Below are 16,854 nucleotides of genomic sequence, written 5' to 3' on the forward strand. Positions count from 1 at the left end.
CAATAGGGGAGGAAGAAGAGCTAGAAGTAGGCAGGTTTATAGGGACTTGCATAAATTGTACAACAAAGATAAGTCCAAGTGTGCAAAAATGGTATTGGAGGGAAGATGGCGGCAGATGGGCGCCCCTGAACAGCAAGGGATACCCAAAGAACAATTACAAGAGTTTTGGTTGAATTTGTTTGCTAGACCATCGGAAGATGATGAAAGACCAAGGCGAATGCTAGTGGAAAACTACCAGTAGAGGTAGAAGAGTTTAAGAAAGCAGAAGCTGCATCCAATGGCAGTTCTGCACCAGGTCCTGATGGATGGATGCTTAAAGATTTGAAAATGTTTCCAGAGCAGTTCTGGGTAGATTTGTTCAACATATGGTTGTATATTGGTTGTTTGCCAAAAGTATTTAGGAAGGCTAGAACTGTGTTGCTGCCTAAGGTGGATTGTCCTGACCAACCTGGTCAGTACAGACCCATAACGATATCAAGTATTATTGTAAGTGTGTTTCATAAAATATTGGCAGCAAGGTGTGTCGATTGGGTTTCCCTCCATATGGCACAAAGCATTCTTGCCTACAGACGGCCTGGCCCAGAATGTTATGTTATGAGCAAAACCAGAATGAAATAGCTTTATACTATATTTTTAAATGTCAAGAAGGCCTATGACTCAGTGAATTGTCCTTCTGTTCAAAGGGCATTACAAGTACATAATGTGTCCCCATTGGTGATAAACTATATTTTGTCAACTTATGTTAATGCAACAACGGAAATATTGGAGAGAGAGGGGAGTGTGTGTACAGGGGTAAAACAAGGGGACCCCCTGTTATGCAGGGTTCTGCATGACATTGTAATGTACATATAGTGGAGAAGTGTGCCATAATAGTATGAATGTTATAATTGTAAAGCATAATTTTATAATTCATAATGTGCATTTGGGGGTACTGTAAAGTACTCTAACTAATTATAAAGAAATCCTGCTAGGTATTTATTTTCCAACTGTGTTTGGGTACGTGGGGTAAGCGTGGCTGGGAGGAGTGACGTGGAGTCAGCATGGCATGGAGGCTGGCGTCGGAGATGCTATGTATTGAAGCTAAGTTTGTAGTTGTGTACTCCTTTTGTTTAGCTAACTCAAGCCATAGGCTCTTCTATGGCTTACCTGTATGCTCACCTAGGCTCTGACATGGTCAGGATGCTGTGGGATGAGTGAGGAAATAAGAAATGGGGTTGGTATTGGAGTAGTGACGGCCTGGCGCTGACTTGGCCTGGTGGTTATGGTGGCTGGACCTCCAGCCAGCTGTTTCTTGTGTACCATCATTTGGGCATTTAGGATATAAGATAGATGGTGTTTCTAGCGTGTGTATATAGTGTTATGTTGAATAAATATATATATTTTCCTAACTAGGATTTTTGCCTAACCCTCTGTTAACCAACCCATTGAAGTAACAAATACTGGTTTAGCACTTTGTTTTGACTGGGATAGCCCTGGGTGGCCTGTTTATGCTTGAGATGTGTGTAACTTTTACCTTTGCCCTTAGACAAGGCTCTAGCCCCCAGGTATCCCACTTTTCTGCGTATCCTCTCATGTATCCTCTTTAATATAGTAATGAATGAAGCTCTTTTAGCTTTAAATGAACAGATTGGATGGCCAATAGCTGAGGCCGATGATGTGGTGTTGGTAGCTGAGTTTGAACAAGGTCTTCATGCACAGTTACAGCTTTTCCTGAGGCAGTTAGAAGTGTTGGGGTTAGAAATAAATCCACAGAAGTGTGCCACTCTAAAACTCAAAATGGTACCGAAAACAAAGAAATGGTATATGGATATGACGCATAAAACGGAAATATATGGTTCCCAGGTGCAATCCCTACAACCGACAGCAGTATATAAGTACCTGGGAATGCACTTTCCTTCAGCTGGTAGGGGAAAGCCGAATATCCAAAAGCTTCATGAGAAGCTAGTGGGGCCTGATGAAACTAACCTGAAACCACAACAGCATTTATATATATATATTAAATAAGCACCTGATCCCTGGTATCATACGTATGGTACTGGGTGGCGTTTGTCAAAACACCTTGAAAAAGTCGGACAAGTTGATCAGGCAAATGGTGAAGAAATGGCTTAAGTTTCCAAAGGATACTTCTATTGGCGTTTACTACTCGCCAACTGCTGTGGGGGGTTTAGGGTGTATTTGCTCGTCAACAAGGGTTCCGATATTACGAAGGAACAGGCTTGATGCGTTCCATAATTCTGAAGATCTGGTAATACAAAACCTGGCAATACACCCAAACACCCTTAAAGCATTGAAATTTGTCGGACGAAGCAAGGCGAGGAATGTTGTAGCGACACGACGGCAGGAGCTTAATGAATGAACGAATGTCTTGGTGGGTTCGCTGGATGGTGCAGGACTGAAAGATCATCATTTAGTCCCCAAGTCCATAAGTGGATGGAGAATGGAACGAACCTTATGAAAGGTGCAACATATATCGATACCTTAAATAAACAACCTGATGCCTACGAAAATGAGGCGAGCCAGAGAACGAAGACCAGCAAATATGACCTGTGAAGGTCAAAATGAGTCCTTGGGACACCTTCTATAGGTATGTCCAAGACTCCATGGGCAACGGACCTTATGACATGACAACGTTGTGGATGCTATCACTGCAGATTGCATGGTGAAGAAGGATGCTGTGGTCAAGAAGCCACAGATACCAACTGCGCATAGAACACATAAGCCTGATCTATTGATGTGCGACGTGGAAAACAGGAAGGCTTTCATGCTCGATTCTAACATCGCATCCATGGTGGAGCAGTATTGATAGAAGGCCGAGTACTATGATACTGGGCAGATCAGAAGTTGGGCTGGACGATGGGCGACCCAGCAGCTCCATCCCTACAACACACGACAAGACAATGCTGAGCCACCATCAACTATCATCGACGTACAGCCCTCAAGAAGCTGTCCTTGGAGCAGTGATAATTACCTGAAGAGGTGCAATGTCCCCACAATCATACAAGATTCTTAGTAAAGGACTTAAAATACCAACATCTAAGATTGAGTTGTATGTTGCGAAGGCCCTAGAAGGTTCGATAGTGCAGTAGAGAATGCATACCCAACAGGGTGGCCACAGAGCTTTATAACCCCTGGTAAGGAAGTTGCAAGACCTGATAAGTTCAAGATCTATTAGTTTTATGACTGGTCCTTGCACAAATGGGTGGGTAAGTTACAACATGACCCCCTAAGAGGGACCTCTTAGCAGGAGGTAGACAAGAAGCAACCAAGAGGCCAGCCGTCCCTATAGGTAAATTTTATACCTATAAATGACATCACGGCTAAAAGAACCAAAAAAAAAAAAAATTGTAAGGCAGAATCAATAAGGGTAGTGGGGAATGCTAAAGGGAAAATATAATCAAACGTAGTGTAATAAAGCAGTCGCTGACAAACAGTCATAGAGGAAGTCTGCATCAAAGGTGGCGCTGTCAGTGAGGTGGTCAGCTAAAGTGTATTAGAATGGTGACGACGCTGGAGGTAAATTCTGTGAGCCCACTAATAGACAAGACAGTCTATTTAACGAAATGATGAACCGTCACTAAAACTTGACAATTCTCACAGAATGGCGCTAAGCACTTCTCCATAAGTTAGATGGGAAAAGGAGGCAGGATGGGAAAGATGAGGTGGGGAAGGCAGGAGTAGAGGGCAATTAGGTTTGGCTCAAGGAAGAAGACTAAAAAGTCCAATTCCCTAGATCAAGTGCCTCTTTGCCACATCAAGGAACCCATCTTGAAGAGGAACACTATGAAGATACAACTGAACAATGGTCCAAGACAAACAAAAAAACTGTCCAATTTATATTTTCAATTTGTGGGTTTGTGATTAATTCCTACAGTTGGGCAAAGACAGCGAGTGAGTTGGCAGCTCATGCCTGTAAAATTCCTCTGCTTACATATTCTACTTATATATTCAAATTTTAGTAAAACTTTTATGTATACACAATTATATCATCTATATTAACTAAGCTAAATGTTACTATAAAAATAAGTTTCAAAAGTATTTAGGGATTCATGATCCTCCTTATATAGTATATTTTATATTAAATATTTTGAAGTGTATCTGATTACATTTGCTCTTGATTTTATGATCAAAATAATAATATCTCATCAATTCACTGCTAATGGGAATTTAGAAAGACAACAAGACAATGATTTAGAAAGACAAGAAGGAAATGTATATCAAAATATGTTTTACAAACCCACATATTTTTTCAAATTATCCAAAAAAAAACTTCTCATATAAATATTTTAGGCTGTGTGTGATTACTGTGGTACAAATTATGGTCCCATTCAAACAATGTAATCACTTTTATACTTCCTTTGACAAATTATGAAAGTAGCTCACTATATTTTAATAAAACAAATTACAACAATAAGGTGCTAAAGATAAAATTTGCTGCATGATAATTTATGTCATCTCACTGAATATTCTATTTTTCTTTTTTACAAATGCTAGAATTCCATTTTAAAGTCAGAAGAAGTATTGTACAGAGACAGTTCTGGACACATACAGTAGAGCATTAGTATTCTGTGATGGTTAGGACCAAGCCATGCCCATCCTGCTGCCATTTCAAACAACTGATCACTTTTATTAGCCATAAAAATTACAAGTATATATAAAAAATGGAATTAAAGTAATATATGGTTGATTTAAGAGGTACAGTAATTATGGATTTGTCCACTTGCATTGCACAACAGTTTAGAAGACCAAACTTTTAGTTAGAGAGATAATATCAGGAGTGATATCTGGGGATGTAGAAGTGGAATTACCGTGTTTTCTGGCATATAACGTGCACCTTTTTTCCAATAAGAAGTCTTGAAAAATCACCCTGCACCTTAAATGCTAAAGGTCAGAGTCAAGGGTAGGCTTTGGGTTATGCTTCAGTTTAAAGTAAGAGGATAATTAGCCCTTGAATATGATTGCTGATTTACTGTTATGACACTTCTGTCATGCACCTGATACTCATATGCAGGAAAATGTGGTAAGTCTAGACAACCAATCATTTTCCAGATTAATGATCACTTTTCAAACAAGGGATCATTTCAAACAAATGCTCACTTTTACTGATGCTCTACTGTAATACATATGCATTGTTTATTGCCCATAATCAAACACTAATATAATCAAACAAAATTAACATCAACATTTCTCACCCATAATCAAACACTACATCCTACATAAAGACATGCCCCAAATAATTTGATTGTTCATGTCAAGTGATTCAAGTCTTAATTCCATTTTTGGTACTACTGTTGTAATACAAACTAAAAAAAAAAATTTTTAAATTACCAAACTTATAAACTTTTCTGTATTGAACATTACATTGTTAATATATATACATGTTCCTAGGGAACTAATGGATTTGTCAGTTAAAAACAGTAGGGGAGTTAGTAGATGGGAAGCTGGAGGTATTGGGTATATGGCAGGAATATTTTAAGGAACTTTTAAATGTCAATGAAGAAAGTTAGTCAGTAATTTCATGTACTGGCCAGGGAGGTATAGCATTTTCTAGGAGTGAAGAGCAGGATGTGAGTGTGGAGGAGATGCATGAGGCATTATGTAGGATGAAAGAGGATAAAGCAGTTGGAACTGACATGATCATGACAGAAATGTTAAAAGCTGGGAAGGATAGTGTTAGAGTGGTTGGTATTTTTGTTTAAAATGTATGAAACAGGGAAAGGTACCTAGGGATTGGCAGAGAGCATACATAGTTCCTTTATATAAAGGAATGGGGGACAAAAGAGATTATAAAAATTATAGAGGAATAAGTTTACTGAGTATACTAGGTAAAGTGTATGGCAGGGTTATTTTTGAAAGAATTAGAGGTAAGACAGAGAGCAGGATTACAGGTGGGCAAGTCTTTAGAGTGGGTTGGGGATGTGTAGATCAAGTGTTTACATTAAAGAATATATGTGAACAGTATTTAGATAAAGGTAGGGAAGTTTTCATTGAATTTATGCATTTAGACAAGGCAAATAATAGAGTGGATGGGGGAGCAATGTGGCAGATGTTGCAGATATATGGAATAGGCAGTAATTTACTAAATGCTGTAGAGCTTCTACGAGGATAGTAAGGCTCAGGTTAGGGTGTGAAGGAGAGAGGGAGACTACTTCCCAGTAAAAGTAGGTCTGAGACAGGGATGTGTAATGTCACCATGGTTGTTTAATATATTTATAGATGGCTGTGAAAGAAGTAAATGCTAGGGTGTTGGGGAGAGGGGTGGGATTAAATTATGGGGAATCAAATACAAAATGGGAGTTGGCACAGTTACTTTTAGCTAATGATACTGTCCTTTCGGGAGATTCTAAAGAAAAGTTCCAAAGGTTAGTGGATGAGTGTGGAAGGGTGTGTAAGGTAGAAAGTTGAAAGTGAACGTAGATAAGAGTAAGGTGATGAGAGTATCAAATGATTTAGATAAAAAAAACTGGATGTCACATTGGAGGGAGAGAGTATGAAAGAAGTGAATGCTTTCAGATATTTGGAGCTGATTTGTCAGCAGATGGGTTTATGAAGGATGAGGTTAACCACAGAACTGATGAAGGAAAGAAGGTGAGTGGTGCACTGAGATATCTGTGGAGACAAAAAATGTTTTCCATGGAGGCAAAGAAGGGACTGTACAAAAGTATAGTGGTACCAACACTCTTATATGGGTGTGAAGCTTGGGTTGTAAATGCTGCAGCAAGGAGGCAGCTGGAGGCAGTGGAGATGTCCTGTCTAAAGGCAATGTGTAGTGTAAATATTATGCAGAGAATTCGTAGTGTGGAAATTAGGAGGAGGTGCGGAGTTACTAAAAGTATTAGTCAGAGGGCTGAAGAGGAGTTGTTGAGGTGGTTTGGTCATTTAGAGAGAATGGAACAAAGTAGAATGACTTGGAGAGCATATAAATCTGTACAGGAAGGAAGGAGGGGTAGGGGTTGTCCTCAAAAAGGTTGGAAGGAGGGAGTAAGGGGCTTGTGGGAAAGGGGCTTGGACTTCCAGCAAGCATGCGAGAGTGTGTTAGATAGGAGTGAATGGAAACGAATGGTTTTTGCGACCTGACGAGCTGTTGGAGTGTGAGCAGGGTAACATTTTGTGAAGGGATTCAGGGAAACTGGTAAGCCAGACTTGAGTCCTGGAAATGGGAAGTATAATGCCTGCACTTTAAAGGAAGGGTTTGGGATATTGGCAGTTTGGAGTGACATCTAAACTGTTGTATCTGGGCGCCTCTACAAAGACAGTGATTATGTATGAGTGATGGTGAAAGTGATGAATGATAATGAAAGTTTTTTCTTTCTTTTTTGGGTCACCCTACCTCAGTGGGAAACAGCTGTGTTAAAAATAAAAAAAATGTGTATATACATATAGAGTGGAACCTCGGTATTCGAACACAATTCATTCCAAAAGACTGTTCGAGTGCCAAACGAATTTTTCCCAACCAATTTTCTTTTTGGTTGGCTGTTATCACTAATCTTCGTAGGCCCCATGGTGATTTATTTATACAAAAAAATTGTGAAGAAACACAAAATAGTTTACAGCAAAGTTATGGCAGTTCGTGTTTGTTTGGTCGAGTGCTGAGCAAATGGTCAACTACCAAGCGATTTTTTTTTTACCAAAGTGGTCGAATACCAAATTGTTCGAGCAGTGAGCTGTTCAAGTACCCAGGTTCCACTGTACATATATGCAAAACAATTGCAGACAGGGGATCTTAGTGTAAAACAAGCCAGGACGGGGAGGATAATGTAAATCTTCAGCTCAAAATCTTTCATACTTTTCCATGCTTTATCAGGACTTGTGCAATGTTGCAAGAGCTATAGAAGGTAGGTTGAGGGAAAGTTTTCTAGGAGGAAAGGCAGTGTGTTGACACTGGCCAGCCTCTTCTGCCCTAGAAAGATACCAGACACCCCTCCCATCATTACATATATTCATACATATACATATATTACATATTACATGCATGCATACATACATACATTACATACACGTATTACATACATTACATACAATAATTCCATACATTACATACAATAATTCCATACATTACTTACAATAATTCCATATAAACATTACATACATATAGTGGAGGGTTATTATACATGGTGGCCTAAAGATGACCATCCAGAGATAATTTCAGTTATAAAATAGGTTACATAAATAAAAGCTCTCAGTAGGACTGTAATGTAATAGTAAAACTAATACTGTAATTTACTATCCTTATTTTTTTGTGCATAACAGACACCCACATTAATCAAAAATGATAGGTGAAAAAGATTATTTGGGGCATGTCAGATGTAAGAGCAAGAGGCAGTGATACATTAGACTTTACAGGACAGTTTAGACTCTATAAGCAATCTGCATTAAAGTAAATCCCTTAGCTGGACTCTTAATACCATCTAGAGCGCTGCAAGGAGATCTGATCCATCAAAGATCGAGCTTGGTGAGTCACATACATCTGAAATACAGAAATTACGAAACTGTTGATTACAGTAATAGCTATACAAGCTTTTACATATATTAACTTTGTTATGTTTTAATTACAAAGAAATGGCAAAAAAAAATCATGCTGTAAATCAAACCTTGAACCTGCCCATTTGTAATGCATCTTATCTTCCCAGTCTTCATGCATTTCTTCACATTCAAAAACACCTATTATTTTTCAACCATTTCCCTTTATTATTGATTTGCTTATATCTGCAATGTCTCTGGGTAGTAGGTTGGTAGACAGCAACTGCCTAGGGAGGTACTACCATCCTGCCAAGTGAGTGTTAAATGAAAGCCTGTAACTGTTTTACATGAGGGTAGGATTGCTGTCTTTTTTCTCTCTCTGTGAATGTGAACCAAGATGTCCTCTCTTGAGCAACTCTACCAGCAGCTAAAAGAGGAGCTTAGGGTTGCTAAGCTCGAGATATGGCGATTGACGGAGGACAACAAGAGGATTCGTAATCCTCCTGTTGTAAGTCCTCAGGTCAAGAGGGAAATCTGGTCAGTGGCTAGGCAACATGGAACGAAGCTGAAGATCAAGAAGACTGTTGGAGTGGCTGAAACAACGAAGAACCAGAAGACTACTGTGGAAACTTCCAACCCATTTTCAGTGCAACCTGACGAACGTGGGTTGTCTACTGGGAATGTCACAACGAGCACCAAGGAAGCATTGACAGAGGAGAGCGAGTCGACATCCTTTGAAACCCCAACGAAGACCATCGAGAACGTCACGACGAACTCCGCCAGTGAAGGTAAGAACACTGTTTTAGTTGGGGACAGTCAGGATAAATTTATGGATAGGGCTTTTTGTCTTAGGGACAGAAAGAGGAGGCAGAGGGTATGTTTTCTTGGGGGTGGGATGGGGGATATTGTTAGCCGTCTAGACGATATCCTGAAAGGTAATGGGAGCAATCCTATTAACTGCCTCAGTGCGGAAAGCAACGATATTGGCAGACGTAGGAGTGAAGACCTGATTAGCAGGTATAGGACAGCAACAGAGATAATTAGGAGGAAGGGTGGGAACCCTGTTATATGTGGCATTTTTCTTTTTCTGTCTCATAAACACACTAGATAACAGGCATATCTTGCTACTCCTACTTACACTTTGGTCACACTTCACAGACACACACATGCATATATATATACATACATCTAGGTTTTTCTCCTTTTTCTAAATAGCTCTTGTTCCTCTTTATTTCTTTTATTGTCCATGGGAAAGTGGAAAAGAATCTTTCCTCCGTAAGCCATGCGTGTCGTATGAGGCGACTAAAATGCCGGGAGCAATGGGCTAGTAACCCCTTCTCCTGTAGACATTTACTAAAAAAGAGAAGAAGAAAAACTTTATAAAACTGGGATGCTTAAATGTGCGTGGATGTAGTGCGGATGACAAGAAACAGATGATTGCTGATGTTATGAATGAAAAGAAGTTGGATGTCCTGGCCCTAAGCGAAACAAAGCTGAAGGGGGTAGGAAAGCTTCAGTGGGGGGAAATAAATGGGATTAAATCTGGAGTATCTGAGAGAGTTAGAGCAAAGGAAGGGGTAGCAGTAATGTTGAATGATCAGTTATGGAAGGAGAAAAGAGAATATGAATGTGTAAATTCAAGAATTATGTGGATTAAAGTAAAGGTTGGATGCGAGAAGTGGGTCATAATAAGCGTGTATGCACCTGGAGAAGAGAGGAATGCAGAGGAGAGAGAGAGATTTTGGGAGATGTTAAGTGAATGTATAGGAGCCTTTCAACCAAGTGAGAGAGTAATTGTGGTAGGGGACCTGAATGCTAAAGTAGGAGAAACTTTTAGAGAGGGTGTGGTAGGTAAGTTTGGGGTGCCAGGTGTAAATGATAATGGGAGCCCTTTGACTGAACTTTGTATAGAAAGGGGTTTAGTTATAGGTAATACATATTTTAAGAAAAAGAGGATAAATAAGTATACAAGATATGATGTAGGGCGAAATGACAGTAGTTTGTTGGATTATGTATTGGTAGATAAAAGACTGTTGAGTAGACTTCAGGATGTACATGTTTATAGAGGGGCCACAGATATATCAGATCACTTTCTAGTTGTAGCTACACTGAGAGTAAAAGGTAGATGGGATACAAGGAGAATAGAAGCATCAGGGAAGAGAGAGGTGAAGGTTTATAAACTAAAAGAGGAGGCAGTTAGGGTAAGATATAAACAGCAATTGGAGGATAGATGGGCTAATGAGAGCATAGGCAATGGGGTCGAAGAGGTATGGGGTAGGTTTAAAAATGTAGTGTTAGAGTGTTCAGCAGAAGTTTGTGGTTACAGGAAAGTGGGTGCGGGAGGGAAGAGGAGCAATTGGTGGAATGATGATGTGAAGAGAGTAGTAAGGGAGAAAAAGTTAGCATATGAGAAGTTTTTACAAAGTAGAAGTGATGCAAGGAGGGAAGAGTATATGGAGAAAAAGAGAGGGGTTAAGAGAGTGGTGAAGCAATGTAAAAAGAGAGCAAATGAGAGAGTGGGTGAGATGTTATCAACAAATTTTGTTGAAAATAAGAAAAAGTTTTGGAGTGAGATTAACAAGTTAAGAAAGCCTAGAGAACAAATGGATTTGTCAGTTAAAAATAGGAGAGGAGAGTTATTAAATGGAGAGTTAGAGGTATTGGGAAGATGGAGGGAATATTTTGAGGAATTGTTAAATGTTGATGAAGATAGGGAAGCTGTGATTTCGTGTATAGGGCAAGAAGGAACAACATCTTGTAGGAGTGAGGAAGAGCCAGTTGTGAGTGTGGGGGAAGTTCGTGAGGCAGTAGGTAAAACGAAAGGGGGTAAGGCAGCTGGGACTGATGGGATAAAGATAGAAATGTTAAAAGCAGGTGGGGATATAGTTTTGGAGTGGTTGGTGCAATTATTTAATAAATGTATGGAAGAGGGTAAGGTACCTAGGGATTGGCAGAGAGCATGCATAGTTCCTTTGTATAAAGGCAAAGGGGATAAAAGAGAGTGAAAAAATTATAGGGGGATAAGTCTGTTAAATATACCTGGTAAAGCATATGGTAGAGTTATTATTGAAAGAATTAAGAGTAAGACGGAGAATAGGATAGCAGATGAACAAGGAGGCTTTAGGAAAGGTAGAGGGTGTGTGGACCAGGTGTTTACAGTGAAACATATAAGTGAACAGTATTTAGATAAGGCTAAAGAGGTCTTTGTGGCATTTATGGATTTGGAAAAGGCGTATGACAGGGTGGATAGGGGGGCAATGTGGCAGATGTTGCAGGTGTATGGTGTAGGAGGTAGGTTACTGAAAGCAGTGAAGAGTTTTTACGAGGATAGTGAGGCTCAAGTTAGAGTATGTAGGAAAGAGGGAAATTATTTCCCAGTAAAAGTAGGCCTTAGACAAGGATGTGTGATGTCACCGTGGTTGTTTAATATATTTATAGATGGGGTTGTAAGAGAAGTAAATGCGAGGGTCTTGGCAAGAGGCGTGGAGTTAAAAGATAAAGAATCACACATAAAGTGGGAGTTGTCACAGTTGCTCTTTGCTGATGACACTGTGCTCTTGGGAGATTCTGAAGAGAAGTTGCAGAGATTGGTGGATGAATTTTGTAGGGTGTGCAAAAGAAGAAAATTGAAAGTGAATACAGGAAAGAGTAAGGTTATGAGGATAACAAAAAGATTAGGTGATGAAAGATTGGATATCAGATTGGAGGGAGAGAGTATGGAGGAGGTGAATGTATTCAGATATTTGGGAGTGGACGTGTCAGCGGATGGGTCTATGAAAGATGAGGTGAATCATAGAATTGATGAGGGGAAAAGGGTGAGTGGTGCACTTAGGAGTCTGTCGAGACAAAGAACTTTGTCCTTGGAGGCAAAGAGGGGAATGTATGAGAGTATAGTTTTACCAACGCTCTTATATGGGTGTGAAGCATGGGTGATGAATGTTGCAGCGAGGAGAAGGCTGGAGGCAGTGGAGATGTCATGTCTGAGAGCAATGTGTGGTGTGAATATAATGCAGAGAATTCGTAGTTTGGAAGTTAGGAGGAGGTGCGGGATTACCAAAACTGTTGTCCAGAGGGCTGAGGAAGGGTTGTTGAGGTGGTTCGGACATGTGGAGAGAATGGAGCGAAACAGAATAACTTCAAGAGTGTATCAGTCTGTAGTGGAAGGACGGCGGGGTAGGGGTCGGCCTAGGAAAGGTTGGAGGGAGGGGGTAAAGGAGGTTTTGTGTGCGAGGGGCTTGGACTTCCAGCAGGCATGCGTGAGCGTGTTTGATAGGAGTGAATGGAGACAAATGGTTTTTAATACTTGACGTGCTGTTGGAGTGTGAGCAAAGTAACATTTATGAAGAGGTTCAGGGAAACCGGCAGGCCGGACTTGAGTCCTGGAGATGGGAAGTACAGTGCCTGCACTCTGAAGGAGGGGTGTTAATGTTGCAGTTTAAAAACTGTAGTGTAAAGCACCCTTCTGGCAAGACAGTGATGGAGTGAATGATGGTGAAAGTTTTTCTTTTTTGGGCCACCCTGCCTTGGTGGGAATCGGCCAGTTTTTTTTTTTATTATCACACTGGCCGATTCCCACCAAGGCAGGGTGGCCCGAAAAAGAAAAACTTTCACCATCATTCACTCCATCACTGTCTTGCCAGAAAGGTGCTTTACACTACAGTTTTTAAACTGCAACATTAGCACCCCTCCTTCAGAGTGCAGGCACTGTACTTCCCATCTCCAGGACTCAAGTCCGGCCTGCCGGTTTCCCTGAATCCCTTCATAAATGTTACTTTGCTCACACTCCAACAGCACGTCAAGTATTAAAAACCATTTGTCTCCATTCACTCCTATCAAACACGCTCACGCATGCCTGCTGGAAGTCCAAGCCCCTCGCACACAAAACCTCCTTTACCCCCTCCCTCCAACCCTTCCTAGGCCGACCCCTACCCCGCCTTCCTTCCACTACAGACTGATACACTCTTGAAGTCATTCTGTTTCGCTCCATTCTCTCTACATGTCCGAACCACCTCAACAACCCTTCCTCAGCCCTCTGGACAACAGTTTTGGTAATCCCGCACCGCCTCCTAACTTCCAAACTACGAATTCTCTGCATTATATTCACACCACACATTGCCCTCAGACATGACATCTCCACTGCCTCCAGCCTTCTCCTCGCTGCAACATTCATCACCCACGCTTCACACCCATATAAGAGCGTTGGTAAAACTATACTCTCATACATTCCCCTCTTTGCCTCCAAGGACAAAGTTCTTTGTCTCCACAGACTCCTAAGTGCACCACTCACTCTTTTTGCCTCATTAATTCTATGATTCACCTCATCTTTCATAGACCCATCCGCTGACACGTCCACTCCCAAATATCTGAATACGTTCACCTCCTCCATACTCTCTCCCTCCAATCTGATATTCAATCTTTCATCACCTAATCTTTTTGTTATCCTCATAACCTTACTCTTTCCTGTATTCACCTTTAATTTTCTTCTTTTGCACACCCTACCAAATTCATCCACCAATCTCTGCAGCTTCTCTTCAGAATCTCCCAAGAGCACAGTGTCATCAGCAAAGAGCAGCTGTGACAACTCCCACTTTGTGTGTGATTCTTTATCTTTTAACTCCACGCCTCTTGCCAAGACCCTCGCATTTACTTCTCTTACAACCCCATCTATAAATATATTAAACAACCACGGTGACATCACACATCCTTGTCTAAGGCCTACTTTTACTGGGAAAAAATTTCCCTCTTTCCTACATACTCTAACTTGAGCCTCACTATCCTCGTAAAAACTCTTCACTGCTTTCAGTAACCTACCTCCTACACCATACACTTGCAACATCTGCCACATTGCCCCCCTATCCACCCTGTCATATGCCTTTTCCAAATCCATAAATGCCACAAAGACCTCTTTAGCCTTATCTAAATACTGTTCACTTATATGTTTCACTGTAAACACCTGGTCCACACACCCCCTACCTTTCCTAAAGCCTCCTTGTTCATCTGCTATCCTATTCTCCATCTTACTCTTAATTCTTTCAATTATAACTCTACCATACACTTTACCAGGTACACTCAACAGACTTATCCCCCTATAATTTTTGCACTCTCTTTTATCCCCTTTGCCTTTATACAAAGGAACTATGCATGCTCTCTGCCAATCCCTAGGTACCTTACCCTCTTCCATACATTTATTAAATAATTGCACCAACCACTCCAAAACTATATCCCCACCTGCTTTTAACATTTCTATCTTTATCCCATCAATCCCGGCTGCCTTACCCCCTTTCATTTTACCTACTGCCTCACGAACTTCCCCCACACTCACAACTGGCTCTTCCTCACTCCTACAAGATGTTATTCCTCCTTGCCCTATACACGAAATCACAGCTTCCCTATCTTCATCAACATTTAACAATTCCTCAAAATATTCCCTCCATCTTCCCAATACCTCTAACTCTCCATTTAATAACTCTCCTCTCCAATTTTTAACTGACAAATCCATTTGTTCTCTAGGCTTTCTTAACTTGTTAATCTCACTCCAAAACTTTTTCTTATTTTCAACAAAATTTGTTGATAACATCTCACCCACTCTCTCATTTGCTCTCTTTTTACATTGCTTCACCACTCTCTTAACCTCTCTCTTTTTCTCCATATACTCTTCCCTCCTTGCATCACTTCTACTTTGTAAAAACTTCTCATATGCTAACTTTTTCTCCCTTACTACTCTCTTTACATCATCATTCCACCAATCGCTCCTCTTCCCTCCTGCACTCACTTTCCTGTAACCACAAACTTCTGCTGAACACTCTAACACTACATTTTTAAACCTACCCCATACCTCTTCGACCCCATTGCCTATGCTCTCATTAGCCCATCTATCCTCCAATAGCTGTTTATATCTTACCCTAACTGTCTCCTCTTTTAGTTTATAAACCTTCACCTCTCTCTTCCCTGATGCTTCTATTCTCCTTGTATCCCATCTACCTTTTACTCTCAGTGTAGCTACAACTAGAAAGTGATCTGATATATCTGTGGCCCCTCTATAAACATGTACATCCTGAAGTCTACTCAACAGTCTTTTATCTATCAATACATAATCCAACAAACTACTGTCATTTCGCCCTACATCATATCGTGTATACTTATTTATCCTCTTTTTCTTAAAATATGTATTACCTATAACTAAACCCCTTTCTATACAAAGTTCAATCAAAGGGCTCCCATTATCATTTACACCTGGCACCCCAAACTTACCTACCACACCCTCTCTAAAAGTTTCTCCTACTTTAGCATTCAGGTCCCCCACCACAACTACTCTCTCACTTGGTTCAAAGGCTCCTATACATTCACTTAACATCTCCCAAAATCTCTCTCTCTCCTCTGCATTCCTCTCTTCTCCAGGTGCATACACGCTTATTATGACCCACTTCTCGCATCCAACCTTTACTTTAATCCACATAATTCTTGAATTTACACATTTATATTCTCTTTTCTCCTTCCATAACTGATCATTTAACATTACTGCTACCCCTTCCTTTGCTCTAACTCTCTCAGATACTCCAGATTTAATCCCATTTATTTCCCCCCACTGAAACTCTCTTACCCCCTTCAGCTTTGTTTCGCTTAGAGCCAGGACATCCAACTTCTTTTCATTCATAACATCAGCAATCATCTGTTTCTTGTCATCCGCACTACATCCACGCACATTTAAGCAGTGTGATAATAAAAAAAAAATAATAATTTTTCCCAGGAGAGGAGTTGGAAATGAATGGCTGTCCAGGGCAATTGGTGTCAATTGCTGGTTGGACAAACACTAAGGAAAATTCAGACACATTCATAGACAACTGGGACCTCTTCTATGGTAGAAATGACATGTATGCCAGGGATGGGGTTCACTTATCTAGGTTTGGGGTGGGAGTATTGGCCAATGCAGTAGAGGGAGCTGTTAGGTCTTTAACCCGTAAACGATCCAAACGTATATATACGTTTTTACCGCTAGTGCCCCAAACGTATATATACGTTTTATGTGTCCTACATTTAACATTGCCACGATAAGCCTGAGTCACCTAGACATGTGAGAATGGGTGTGAGCACTCACTGTGCACCATATTAAAATAATTGGGGATGCCTGGGTACCATATGCTCTTTTTTCCTATTAAAAAACAACAATGTTTTTTTTTCTCAAAAAAGTTGGGGAAGTACGGTAGTGAACGTATATATACGTTTGGACCGTTTACAGGTTAAACTAGAAATAGATAGTGGTATGGGTTTTTGTGGAAAATCAATAAATTCTCAGTTTAGCAATAATGTGAGTTTTAGGGAAACCAGTAATAGGCAGAATGAGGCAGTCATTGGAGAATATTGGAAACCCAGTGGCACTAGATGACAAGGACAGTAACA

General features: G+C 40.5%; 1 protein-coding gene across 2 annotated transcripts in view; it reads right to left on the reverse strand.

The window, feature by feature from the left end:
• The window catches only part of LOC128698166 (tetraspanin-33), a gene marked incomplete at its 5' end in the record, with an annotated part of 146,776 nt that overhangs the window by 45,812 nt on the left and 84,110 nt on the right, over window positions 1–16,854 (reverse strand). For both annotated transcript variants that reach the window (XM_070098670.1, XM_070098669.1), the window contains 1 exon segment: window positions 8,403–8,464. In XM_070098670.1, coding sequence (XP_069954771.1) covers window positions 8,403–8,464 — 62 coding nt within the window.

The sequence above is a fragment of the Cherax quadricarinatus genome, chromosome 63 (assembly GCF_038502225.1).
Source record: "Cherax quadricarinatus isolate ZL_2023a chromosome 63, ASM3850222v1, whole genome shotgun sequence".
Taxonomy (NCBI): domain Eukaryota; kingdom Metazoa; phylum Arthropoda; class Malacostraca; order Decapoda; family Parastacidae; genus Cherax; species Cherax quadricarinatus.